Raw genomic sequence first — 13523 nt, 5'->3', positions numbered from 1 at the left:
ATAAAAACAATACAGTTCATTATGTAAGGTCTTTATACACCACTGATTATATAGTTATTAATAATATATTACATTTTTGTCAAGAAATCCTCCTTAAAGTTACACAATGCGCCTTTAATATTAGGTCCTAACTGCATAAATAACATTTCCTTTTGATAACATTAGCTAACATGATCCAACAATCAACGATACTGTAAGCATTTATAATTTTAGTATGTTTATTTTAACATTTACTAATAAATATTTAAAATGAAAATAATTATCTAAACCTCAAAGGCACAGTCACTTTTAGTCGTCAGTCTGGAGTGTGGAATAACTTACGAATGAACTATTACGAGGATCTCAGATTCCGTAGTTATAATGTTGTATGCAATGCGCTATAATATACGATACTATTACAAAATATTTAAATGGATAATTCAGTTTACTTGGGAGCTAATGTTGATCAATTACAATTGGTGTTACATGTGATCTCTTTAATGACTAAGTTTAAAGTTTGGTGGCCGCATTTTGAACCTTGTAATCGTTTCGAGGAAGAATTATGACAAGTTTAAAAAAATAATGACTGCAGTATTCAAGGCAGGAGAAAATTAAAGCATTTATAATCATCTCTATCTCTACTTTGTACACAATTGGCCTCAATTTTGCTATATTTCTCAAATAATAAAAAATGATGAAAGAATTAACATGCTGATAAAGAATCGAGGCCTGTCCAAAATACACACCTAATTTACGAAGGGTAGGTTAAACAAAAATAGATAATGGGCCAAGACTTTCCATCACCTATGGGAGAACACCATGGGGACAGAAATGCAATTTGAACTTTTTGCAATTTAAGAGAACATACAATTTAATTTCATTTGGTTTACAAGAAATACACTGCAAAAAACACTTGCTTTCTTAGTATTTTTGTCTTGTTTTCAGTTCAAATATCTAAAAATTCTTTAAGACGCATTTTCTTGATAAGCAAAATGATCTAAGAAAATTATTCTAGTTTTTAGACAAAAATATACAATTTTAATCTGCTGATGGGGTAAGAAAAAACTTTTTTTCTTGAACACTTTATTCAAGAAAATTTCAAGAACATTTTTCTTACCCGACTGGAAGATTTTTTTTTTTTTGCTTGTATTAAGCACATTTCACTTAAATATGATATTTCGTCTAAAAACTAGATTTTTTTTCTTTGGTCATTTTGCTCATCAAGAAAACAAATATAAGACATTTTTAGATAGTATTTTGTCTTGTTTTCAGTACAACTAAGTAAGAAAGTAATTTTTCAGTGTATGTAGTTGAATGTCATCTGCATAATCGTGATCGAGAAAGTAAATATAATGTAAAGAGCAGTGGGGCCAAAACAGAACCCTGGGGAACACCACAGGACAAAGATGCTGTTAATGAGACATAATTTTGAACAGTGACTAAAAATACCTTTCTGATAATTATGACAAGAACCACTTCAAGGCTGTTTCAGGGATAACAACATTTTCTCACAGTCTCTCAACTAAAGCAGCTGTGTTGTCTAAAAGAAACTATACAGAGCATTAAATCTAAGCAGAGCATTAAAACATCTAAGCAGAGCAGTTTCAGTAAACTGCACTCAATAAAAAACAAAAATTTAGTTTAATAATTTAATGCAAGTTGATTAGCGGGCACCTTTTCCAGGATCTCGGCCTCAAAAGTTAAATTATAGACCTATAAGTTTAGGGCAAAGATGGATCGTTTTTTTTTTTTTAATTGGAACAGCTTGTTTAAAATAATTTAGAATAATGCACAATCAATATACAAACAATAACAAATGCATTTGTATTAACTACCATACCATATGTAACTTGGATTATTTAAATTTAGCAAAGTTTACTCTAGGATGACTCGTCAGTCAGTTCATAAAATACATTTACAGCGTTTATTAATCTTAGTTCATGTTAATGCCAGCATTTACTAATACATTTTTTTTTAAAACTGTTAACATTAGTTAATACACAGTGAACTACTGTATTGGCATTAACTCACATGAACAAAGAATTAATAGATGCTAAAAACTAAATTGCTTACGATTAGTTTGTGTTAGCTAAATTATTTACTAAGCTTAAATGGTTTCACTTTGTAAAGTGTTACCAACTTTTATTATTTAAAACAACTCAAAGAGTTTTTTTTTTTGGTGTTTTACTATTAGCAAAACTGTTTTACTACAGATGAGACCTTGTTTTCGAAAAATACAATCTAGTTATCGTCATCTCGTATGAAACGGTTGGATGTAAAACAGCTTTGTTTTCTGTGGGTTCGCGTGCCTCTCATGAATGATCAGCATAATAAATTATAACTGCGAGAGTGACGTCAGCGTCAACCGAGCCTGCTAACACAAGCGACTTCACACAGCGAGGCTTCATAATGGGATGCAAAAAGTTTGGGGATGTTTAAAGCCGGTTTTACGTGAAAGTTAAGGCGCATGATGCTCCGTTCACCGCTTAGCTTTGACTGGGGAAGAGAAGATGAAACGGCGGATTTTAGCGGGGACAATGCGGGGTGAGTTAGCACAGAAAGCTAAACATTAACATCATATCCACTCTTGTTGTGTTTACGTCTCTAAGCGACAGCGCTGAACGCTTTATGACGTAAATCAAAAAAGTTACAAGATCGTAAGATTGTTAAAATATCTGCGTGTGTGTTATTTTTTTAAGGTAGTGCATTCAAATTGAAGACTCGAACGATTAGAAATAATGCATTAAGGCGATCATAAACAAGCTGGCGATTAATCTGTATGCAGTTTGCCAGTTGTCAACAAAATAACCTACTAAATGTGAGATGTTTATGTAAATATACATTTTAGTATTTTTGACATCCCTGACTTGAACTGACAGACTGTGTGCAGAAGGATACTGAACAGTGTTATAACAGTGTGTCTAATAATATGATCTGAAAGAAAATCGACGTTTAATTTTTTGACACATTTCTCTTGGATTTGTTGTAAACACAACACTTCATTTTATTTCTTTAGATCTGACTGCCGTGAAATGTCATGCAGCATCAGTAAGTCCATTTCTTTTTTGTACATTTCCTTGAAAACAGTTCACCCATGTCATTTATTGATGTCTTTTCAAAAACATGAATTTGAGTTTTTTTTACTGTGCCGCACATAGATGTTAAGACCAGGGCTTCTTTTAGGGGAGAACATTTCAAGGACCCCATAACAGTTATTAATTTAAAGCATAACCCTTAACAAAATTTGTAGGGGAGAGTGGGGCACTTTTTGGCACACATCAGTTGGTTCAAATGAACACTTAAAGTTTGTTTGTGGCAGCTACCGTTATCGTACAATTACACCAAAAGTGACATGAGTGCAAACGTAAAATGAGTGCAAAATGTAAGAAAGGTGCAATATAAATAAAATGTATTATTATTATTATTATTATTATTACTGAAGGAAAAATGAAAATGTAGCTTTTATAGGTTATTGTTCAAATAAATTTTATTTATATATATCACAATTGGTAATTGTTTCAAAGCAGCTTTACATTAATAGAAGCAGGGAGAAACACAAGCATAACATAATACAGATAGCATAAGCAGCAGAATTTGCTGCGGATATGAATCAACATTATAAGCGAGCGTATTACTAGTGTAACGTATAGGAGAGGGTGCTAAGTTCAGCCAATGAAGGCTGACTCCCCGGGTTGAAAAACCCCCTAGGAGAAAAAAAACAGACTTTTTTAGCCGGGGAAAAAGTCCTAGGAGGAAAAAACCCTTAGGAGATATATTGGGATATAAATAAATATATATATCTTCACGTTGAAGGACAGCTAGTAAATCTGGGATGTTCCGACCTTCACATTTCCCAGAACTGGGTCTGTTTGTCTCGTTGTCCTCGGGATCGAGGACGAGACAGGGTGAGAGAAACAAAATCCTATTAGCGTAGGGGCCGTTCACATGTAATGCAGGTGTCACACAGTGGTGTGGTTTAAGTCAGCTCGATTCCAGACAGGCTAACTATTGCGGCATATGTATATTACCCATAGTTAAGGATTTAGCAAATTTGTGGGCCCAGGGCGAATCTATGTATGGGGCCCCCCATCTGATCGTTAAAACAGTAACAGAAACTCATTTGACTAAGGCCAGAAGCCCCACTGTTGTCGTTAATACTAATGTACTGTGGCAAATGGTTCTGTATGACAAACTATTCTCAAGACCATGGGAGAATGCCAAAATCGCAACCCAACCATACGTCCCAAATTAAGACTCAACCGTCTACAAATTCAAAGTTTCAACATATTTCTTGAGAATATTGATACAATTTACCATGCTTTGAACTGTTGATGATAATAAGATTTTAATTAATTAATTTATTATTATTATTAGGTTGTACAAGCTAGCTATTGTGAGATAAGTACCATTACTAAAACAAATTATGTGAATGCCTTGTTAAAAAGAAAAGTTTCAAGTCTAGATTTAAAGTTATCTACTGTGTCTGATTCTCGAACATTATTTGGTAAATCATTCCATAGCTTAGGAAAAAGGATCTGCCACCTTTAGACACTTTTAATATTTTAGGGATGATTAAGAGACCAGAATTTTGTGACCGCAGTGTACATGATGGATTGTATTCTGATAGTAATTCTCTAAGATATGAGGGTGCTAGGCCATTTAAGGCTTTATAGGTGATTAGTAATATTTTAAATTGTATGCGATATTTAACTGGTAGCCAGTGTAAAGATGCCAGAATTGGGCTTATGCGGTAATACTTCTTAGATCGATTAAGCACTCTTGCAGAAGCGTTTTGAACTAGCTGAAGCATGTTTACCTGATTTGCGTGACATCCCCCGAGTAACTAGTTACAATAGTCTATTCTAGAGGCCATAAAAGCGTGGATAAGGTTCTTTGCATCTGATGCAGACAACATATGGCGTATTTTTGAGATATTTCTGAGATGGAAGAATGCTGTGCAGCAGACATTGGCGATATGACTATCAAAGGATAAATTCCTGTCGAACATCACACCTAAATTCTTAACTGTGGAAGTTGGCACCACAGTGCAGCCATCTAGGGGCAACTTGTAATCTGACATATTATGTTTGTAGCGATTCGGCTCGATAAGAAGTATCTCTGTCTTATTGGAGTTGAGCATAAGAAAGTTATGTGCCATCCAGTCACTATTGTCACTAATTTATTAATAAATTTACCAATAAATTTACCAGTTATTAATCTTCCCCGTTACAGAAAACCATCACAGGTTTATCAATGCCATTAAAGTATTTTTTTGTTTTGTTTTTTTGTTGATCATGAAGTACAAAGTAGATGAGGAAAACTAGGATTTTGTGTATTCAACGCGCTGCCATTGTTGTTTACAATGCGCTGTGATTTGTTGAGCGGATTTATTGCATTTTGCAGAAAAAGAGTAGTGGCGTTTATTGCGTTTTGGGAAAAAGGGAGAAAAGGTGACAGAATAACACAGCGGATATTGGATTTTGCATAAAAAAAGAATGTACTTTTTAATACTGACCTGATATAATACTGATTTTGGCAGTAACTTATTTTTTAAAAGGCGTTTATCATGTTTTGGAACCAAACTCTTCATATATACTTTATTGCATTATTTTTATAAATTTAACTGCTATTACATTTTTACAATTTATTTTTATAATTGTTTTATTTTTTTATTTTCATATACAGACACTTCCATGAAAAACTTGTCTTCTTTAAAACTAGAGCAAGATAAGGCTTTTAGACCCAAGTTATATTTATTTAAAGTTGTACATCACCCCCCCCCCACGCCCACTCTCAAAAAAGGCTGCCCACGTTAAAAGGGTAAGGTCATTATATTATGATTGACTACAATACTGCAATTGATGGGTATAGCAGTTAGTTACACGAAAGATGCCAGATTATTTTCAATCCAACGTTGGGTCAAAAGGGAACAAACCCAGTCATTGGATTAAATTAACCCAGAAAATTTTTATATTTTACACAACCGTGGGTTGAAAAGAACCCAGCATTTTGTAAATGATCAATATTTTATGTATGAAATGTTCTGGTGGTATAGGCAATTTTAGAGAAGACAACTGTGTAAAAAGTTAAGAAATGACACACAGCGCTGTAATTCATACTTTAGTGTCATTGCTCGATTGTCAATTTTGCTGCTCTTGTTAAGTTCACCTGATGTCTGTCTTAGGTCAGGAGTCCCTTCCGGTCACCATGCACTTGCTTACCAATCCTGGCGACTCGCTCTTGCTCCAGCATACTCTGGACCGTCTGCTCAAGTGGGTCCGTCCCGATCTTCGTCTCTTCCACGTGTCCGAACGGGCTTGCCCTCTTCGTGATTACTCCAGAGCTCAGCTGTTCCCCGTGCCCGGCTACCCCTCGCACGCTGTGACGCTCTTCCTGCACGAGTCTTACGGAGAGGAACGGATTCTCCAGGCGCTGGAATTCCTGCAGTGTCCACCCTGGCAGTATCACCATTCAGAAAGCTGTGGTGGCAGAGCAGGTGACATTAGCTCCACCACGTCCCCTTCCAACGCCCTCCTAAAGCCCTACCTCGTCCCCAGTCGGGACTTCTACAGCCTAGGTGTTGGAATGCCAGTGTGGGGGGTGCGGACGGTGCATTACGGAGGGGAGGTGGTGCGAATTACTTTGCACAGCACCCATGATAATTTCGAGGACACTGTGCGCTTGTACGAGACAGTGCTGCAGAGGAGGGCGGAGGAGCAGAAAACCGGTTTCTGCTGGTTCACGCTGTTTGTAGAACGAGGGTTTAGCCTGCAGTTGGCCATCAAGCAGCTCTCAAAAGGGCTCAAAGTGGAGCCCTGCTGCTCCTCTGTTCTGCAGTTTAGGGTAGGTGAGGTCGGACAACTAGTGCCCTTGCTGCCCAACCCTTGCTCGCCCATTAGTGCCACCCGCTGGCATACTGAAGACTTGGATGGCAACAAGATCCTCTTTCAAGTAAGTCACTAAAAATGACCTAATCATTTACAGTCATACACAGCCGTGCAAAAATATGATATTGGTATCGAACTTAACTGTTATTGGTGTGAATAGAAAAATTTTTTCCTTAAACTTAACAGTTGTCTACACATTCATTTGGTTTACACTCAATATAATTTTGATGAATTCAGACAGTTTTAAAGGCGGAGTGCACAATTTTTGAAAAACGCTTTGGAAAATGGAGTCGGACCTTGTAGCCCAGCAGTAAGGGGAATGTCTACTAACCAACATGGTTGCGTATGTGTGGGGCGGGTCTTTTAAAAGAAGGTCCAGATTCTATTGGGGTAGGGGCGTGTTTGTTTAGGTGATTTCAAATATCAACATTGGCTTGCAGAGATCATGGATCCTGCCTTTAAATAAGGGAGAGATTACTTGGGTTCAGACAATGATTTTCCACACCATGCATTACTTACTGTATCTCCCCACTGTGAAAAAGCATAATTTTTGTCAAATCAACACATATTTTTATGTTAATTAAGTTATGTCAACTTATCACAAGTCAAAACTTAAAGCAACACTATGTAGTTTCCATGTAAAAATGACTTACAGCTCCCCCATGTGGTTGAAAAGCGCAACAGTGCCTGGTATCAGACACTCTTCTGCGGGTAGGGGGAGGGGCGGGGCTGTGTTTCCTACCCGCCACCGCCACTTTCAGAGTGTGCTTGTAGCAGCTAGGAGGCTGCTCAGGTTGCAGCAACAGTACAATTTGTCCAGTTAAAAGTTGTTCTATCACTGAAACAATTTTAGAGACATTATTTAAAGGTAAAAAAAACTACATAGTGTTGCTTTAAAATAGTAGGTTGAATTGACTTGCAAAACCAAGTTGTTTTAACTTTGTTTAACAGTGTGCATGCTTTCTTGCTTTTTCTAAAGTAAAACTTCTGACTGAGATCAAGCATGGATTTTGAAGAATCACATACTCAGTTTATAATAATAATATTTAAAAAAGCAAGTATTTTTACTTGAAGAGACAATTAAACAACACAACTTTCCCTTACTTTTTATTTTAACTTAACAATCAGTCTGTTCTTCTCGCTCTCAAAAAATATTAAAAAAAACCACACACATATATATATATATATATATATATATATATATATATATATAAGAGTTTTTTTTATTTTTCAGAAATCTCATTTTTTGGTTGTGCATTCCTATTAGTATCAATTCAACTGCAGTTGGTTTGTTTTGATTTAAACCTTCATAACTTAAAAAATACAGTTAAGTAGCACCATAAAACAAAATAATAACATGATAACATAATAATAAACATGTTTTGACAAAAATGTAAAAAAAAAATGGATTAATCTCGTTTTGCGACGAAACACTTCATATAAACACATTGAAACATGAATTTTAAGTTCATAAAGAAGTTACATATCCGGTAGTTTACATTAGTAGAAATTTGATTGTTTGGTGTCTGATGATTGTGATTGTAATGAATATATGGTACAGTGCCAAATGAGTTCAAATTACTTTTGTTCAAATTAAAATGTTAAATATTTTGTTTTTTTATTGTCTGCTGTATGAGGGATTTCTATGGACTTTATCTTTCTTAATTGACTGGAAGGTTTAAATGGTAGCACAATGTTATACTTTGAATATTTTATCATTATAAGGATTGAACTGAACAAAATTTCAACAAACAAATTATAAATTTATAAATAAATATTACATAATAGAAATGTGGTATTGTAGACTAATTGTATGTTTATAAGTTTTAGTAAAATTTTATTACAAGTTTTATTTCATTTTTGTTGCTGAAGTCCCATCTGCTGGGATCAGAATAATCATACTTTTGGGGATCAAACAAATCCCAATCTTACTAAAAGTTTTGAACAGCACAAAGTGATGATTTGATCCAGATCAAAACCTAGATTGGATTTTTTTGTTTTGAACAACCCATTTTGAAATGTTGATCTAATCCAATAGCCGAAATCCAAATGGATTACTTTTGAACAACTTGCCCCTGGTTATCAGAGGAATCATGTAGTAATTATTTTTACCAACAGAGGGCGCTGCAAGTATTTGAAGAACTTGGAACAGTAGAGCTCATCATCTGGTGTCAAAAGACACCATGTTATTTCTATCAGGGTGATCACATACTAACTACTTATGTTAAATAAAGTAGGGGTGAGTGGGGCACAAACTACACGGGGTTAATTGTAACACTTTACATACAAGGCTGAGCAATCTGTGCTTTTGGTCTTGTTCTCTTACTGTCAGATGATCTGCTGTAAATTTGTGAAAAGTTTTGTTGTGTTTTGGTAAGATATTGAACAAAGAGTGTTTTGGAGGCATGAAAGTAAAATTCTTCATCTTAAGTTTTTCTCAATATCTGAGTTGGGTGTGTACGTCACCAGATCCAATCTTATATTGTTTTAATCACGGTCTTGTAACCTAAAACATAACACCAACATGTCAGCAACTCTTAGTAACTGATAGCTGGGATTGAAAACATTTTTACACAGTGTAGTTGTCACACAGTGTTACAATGAAGCCTCAGGTATACAATGATAATGAAATGAAAATTTAAATACTATTAATCAAAATGATAACTGTTAATACACAATTATGATTTTTTGCCCTTTAAAAAAAATCTATATGCACAATACAAGGGTGGTTGGATAAAGGATCATTGATGGATGAATGTGTGGATATCTATCTATCATATGCAAATACATAAACAATATCCACCTTTAGCATATACACAGAATTTATTGAATTATTTGTGTTTAAACTAAACTGGTTTCTAGCAAGTGTTACAACAAACCCTCAGTTTGTTACAATGAATCCCACCTATCGGGTAAGTTGTCACGTTTGCACTCCTGACACTTTCGGTGTAATTGTACGATATAACGGTAGGTCCCACAAATAAACTTGTTCATAAAAGTGTTCATTTGTAGCAGAGATGTGTGTGTTGATGTACAGACTAGTGGTTAATAAAGTAATGATAAAGCCAATAAGCATTACTTTGTGCCCTGCTCTCCCCTACTACTGTTTGTATGTACTATATAACTGGGCCGAAATTGTTTTGCATACAATTTGAAACAACCTTAAAGTATAAGTGTGGGTCAAAGTAGAGTTGTGATATGAGTAAAAAAGCAACTTAACAATTACAGAAATGTAAGGGTGTATACCCTTTGACATGTTGTGCTAAACTGTTCTTTCAGAGTAAAATGCACATGTTGAGCAATTATTAAATCGATGACTTTATTTTCCGTTAGGTTAAAGGTTCTGCACAACCTCAGGGGTCCCTCACATCTGCGTTTCCTCTAAACTGTCCCAGCCTGCCCTCCAGAACCCTGTTGAGAAACGGTGGATCCAGCAGACCTCCATCAGCTTCATCCGGTAGCAGACCGTCTTCTCTGAATGAGCGTGCCATGGGTCAGTCCCGTTTGGAGCTGTCTCAGTATAATTCTCCTCGTAGTTTGAAATCGGGGCCATGTACCGGTTCGGACAGCTCCCGCAGCACCCCTACCGGAAGTTCCTGTTACTCTTCTCAGCGCGGCAGCCCGGCAGGCCTGTCGGTTCATCAGTATGAGCCAACAATGACCTCTGAAACCTCCGTGTCAGAGCCAGAAACCAATGTGGACACGGGCTGTGCTGTAAACCTGCTCCCTAAAAGGCCGGTGAGGGCTTCTGCTTTGGAGACTCTGGCGAGGGACCTAAAATACAGCATATCTGAGCCACCAGCAGACCCCTTCACCCAGACACAGACATCACAGTGTCATATTCAGCATCAAAATGCGCAAGCAGATGAGTTCTTCATTTGACGCAGAAGTATAAATGAATGAAAACTGAGATGTACCTTACAACATAGAGGCTATGGCGTATGTCCTACGCTAAAGTATGAATCTGTCATTACTCGACATGGAAAGTGGAGTAAATAGATGCTTTAAAGGTGCAGTGTGTAGATTTTAGCGGCATCTAGTGGTAAGATTGTGACTACAAGGCTCAGTCCACAGCTCACCACCCCCTTTCAAATGCAATAAGAAGGACAACACAGGACAAACATGTCATCGTCTGAGACAACGTAGTGACAAAACGCGCTCTATAAGAGCAGTTTGTTCGTTAAGCGAAATTCATGTAGGGGGACCCGCAGTGTGCGTAGATAAAAATGGCTCATTCTAAAGTAATAAAAACAATACAGTTCATTATGTAAGGTCTTGATAATATAGTTTTGTGTATTATATTGCATTTCTGTCGAAGAGATCCTCCTAAAATGTACACACTGCACCTTTAATTCAAAGCGACTTCTATAGGTTTGATCAATATGTGCGTGTTGTGTCTTTGGGCTGCTAACACAATGCTCTACCAACTGAGTTACCGGAGATAAAGAAACAATCTGCCAGTATTATTTCAGAGAGACGGATGCATTGTTTCAATCACATGTGTGCTGATCAGTATTGATTAAGATTCCTGGTTATTGGACGATAACATATACCAGCGTTTTTCCTTAGTCAGTATGTATAAACTATACCTCATTGTGTCTGGCATCAGTATAAAATCTAATTTGTAGCCTAAGATTAAAAAAACATTATTGTTATAATTAGGCATCAATTCCTATTTAATATTGTTATTATAGTAACTTATACCTATTATTATTTCTTAACTTTGATTTCAAAAGTGAACCTGGAGCATTTTAAAAGTGAAGTCATCTGACCATTTACAGCTGTGATCATGGCATTATCCAGGTCTGCTAGGGTGGCAGGTTTGGTTTGATCGATTGGTTCATTTAAGGGTTTGTGAACGCTGCCATCCGAACTTTGAACTGAGACCGCTGATGTGTTTGTGACTCCATTAAACATGTTATGAGCTCCTTGTGAGGTAAAAATCACCACTTGACATTTAAAGGCTGTTAGTGTGTATGTGTATTACTAATAGACCTAAATGAGGTATTTATTCATTTTTTTTTATACTTGTGTTTGCCTTAGAATTTTTGTTTTTTGTGTTCACTAAATTAGAATTGAAAATAAAATGCTACATAAACTATTTTTGAACTGTGTGTAGAAATCAAGTATCAGGTACTGTGTTTTACAATTAATACTTGTCATTAACCTTTGCCAAACAAGTTTAACATTTATATCAAAATGTCAAGAAGGGCATTAAATAAAATGAAATCTGGAGAGGTTGTCTTCATTAATATGCTTTGTTGTTTTCTATTCTGCTTGTCAAGACTGTAGTGTCATAAAATGTGTTTTTGTCAGATTAACCGGGTCATTCCTACAATTCGGTGACATTTCAGGGTAGTAACTGGGTGATTCTCACGAAAACTTGGTTTTAAAAATGTCAAGCATGAAAATGTAAAAATTGCTTAAATTGACTTTTTTCCCACCAGACATTGAAAAACAAAGTCTGGAGTAAATGGGAACATTAATTTAAAAACTTTTACTTATCATTTAACACTTTTTGTAACATAATTTAAAAAATTTGTCCTAAAAAATCTCATTACCGCAACAGTCAGAAAACATCAACACTGACATATTTTCAAAATGACATGACAAACCTGAAAGAACATAATTTGGAGATTCTGCACATGCATTTAAAATCAAAATATTATGCTTCTATTAATTAAATTGACATTTAATAAGCATCTGTTGCGGTAATGATAATCAAAATGTCGTGTAAGCATTCTGACAAGACAATATTTCAAATTAACTGTAAAAAAATGATCTTACCTGGTAGCCATCTTGAAGTAACTGGTCCATGTGCTTGGTCACTCAAAATCAAACTTTATTAAAATTCTGTATGTGTGCTTAAACTGTTCTCAAAAAGTGTTGCGGAGGATGAGAACATCAGGCATGGACACATCATTTTCCTAATTTTTCTTCATTATTATTATACATGAATATTCAGTAAATATTTTTTCTGTCATCTTAAGTAGTCTAGCAAAACATCCATTTATTTTTTTTCTTAATATTTTTGTGTTAATTTGATTAAATTACAACATAACGCATGTTCAAACACAGCCGGACACATTGCGGTAATGAGAATTTCAGCAGAAAATGAGATAAAATTTACAATTATAAATTCTTATGTTGAAATCACACATTGTGCAAGGTAGAACACAGTATTGTGTTAATTCTGATGCTTTTTAATGTTACTATATTACACATTTTAAAGCTAAAATCATTAGTGCCGTGGTGTTTCAATGGTTTCGTTAGAATCACCCAACTAACTTTACTTTTTTTTGCATTATTTTATAATTTCAGCTAAAAGAGGATTTATTGAACTGTAAGAAAAATATATTGGTCCAGCTCAAATCTTCTTTAAATATATAAAATAAAAAATAAATAAAACTACAAATCAATACAGTGTACAATCATAGGTATAACAACAACAGGAGTGACATTTTATGCTAAACACGGCAATTATTACTCATGTGGTAAACAACAGACTAACACATATTGACCATAGAGGAAGATTTTTAACATGTTTATTAACAATATTTCTCAAAATTACTGAGAGTCATGTGACTTTTATTGAAATTTCGATAAAAGTAACGGGGGACATTCATCTTAGGGCCACAACTTTATTGAAAGATTTTA

General features: G+C 35.3%; 1 protein-coding gene across 1 annotated transcript; it reads left to right on the top strand.

Annotated features, from left to right (window-relative positions):
• Positions 1–1551: 1551 nt before the first annotated feature.
• Positions 1552–11692, top strand: fam124b (family with sequence similarity 124B). Its single transcript, XM_055195719.2, has 4 exons — positions 1552–2523; positions 2996–3027; positions 6164–6930; positions 10200–11692. The coding sequence occupies exons 1-4, from the start codon at positions 2447–2449 to the stop codon at positions 10746–10748; spliced, it is 1425 nt and encodes a 474-aa protein (XP_055051694.2). The 5' UTR covers positions 1552–2446; the 3' UTR covers positions 10749–11692.
• Positions 11693–13523: the final 1831 nt, after the last annotated feature.

Source organism: Misgurnus anguillicaudatus, chromosome 24 (assembly GCF_027580225.2).
Source record: "Misgurnus anguillicaudatus chromosome 24, ASM2758022v2, whole genome shotgun sequence".
In the NCBI taxonomy this organism is placed as follows: domain Eukaryota; kingdom Metazoa; phylum Chordata; class Actinopteri; order Cypriniformes; family Cobitidae; genus Misgurnus; species Misgurnus anguillicaudatus.
Note: the sequence above shows the minus strand (reverse complement) of the source record. Positions and strands in the feature narration are given on the sequence as shown.

Coding starts and splice junctions, on each gene's coding strand:
- fam124b (XM_055195719.2), top strand. CDS start 2,447: ATGATGCTCCGTTCACCGCTTAGCTTTGACTGGGGAAGAGAAGATGAA. Junction 2,524..2,995: donor TTTAGCGGGGACAATGCGGG/GTGAGTTAGCAC, acceptor TTATTTCTTTAG/ATCTGACTGCCGTGAAATGT. Junction 6,931..10,199: donor GCAACAAGATCCTCTTTCAA/GTAAGTCACTAA, acceptor ATTTTCCGTTAG/GTTAAAGGTTCTGCACAACC.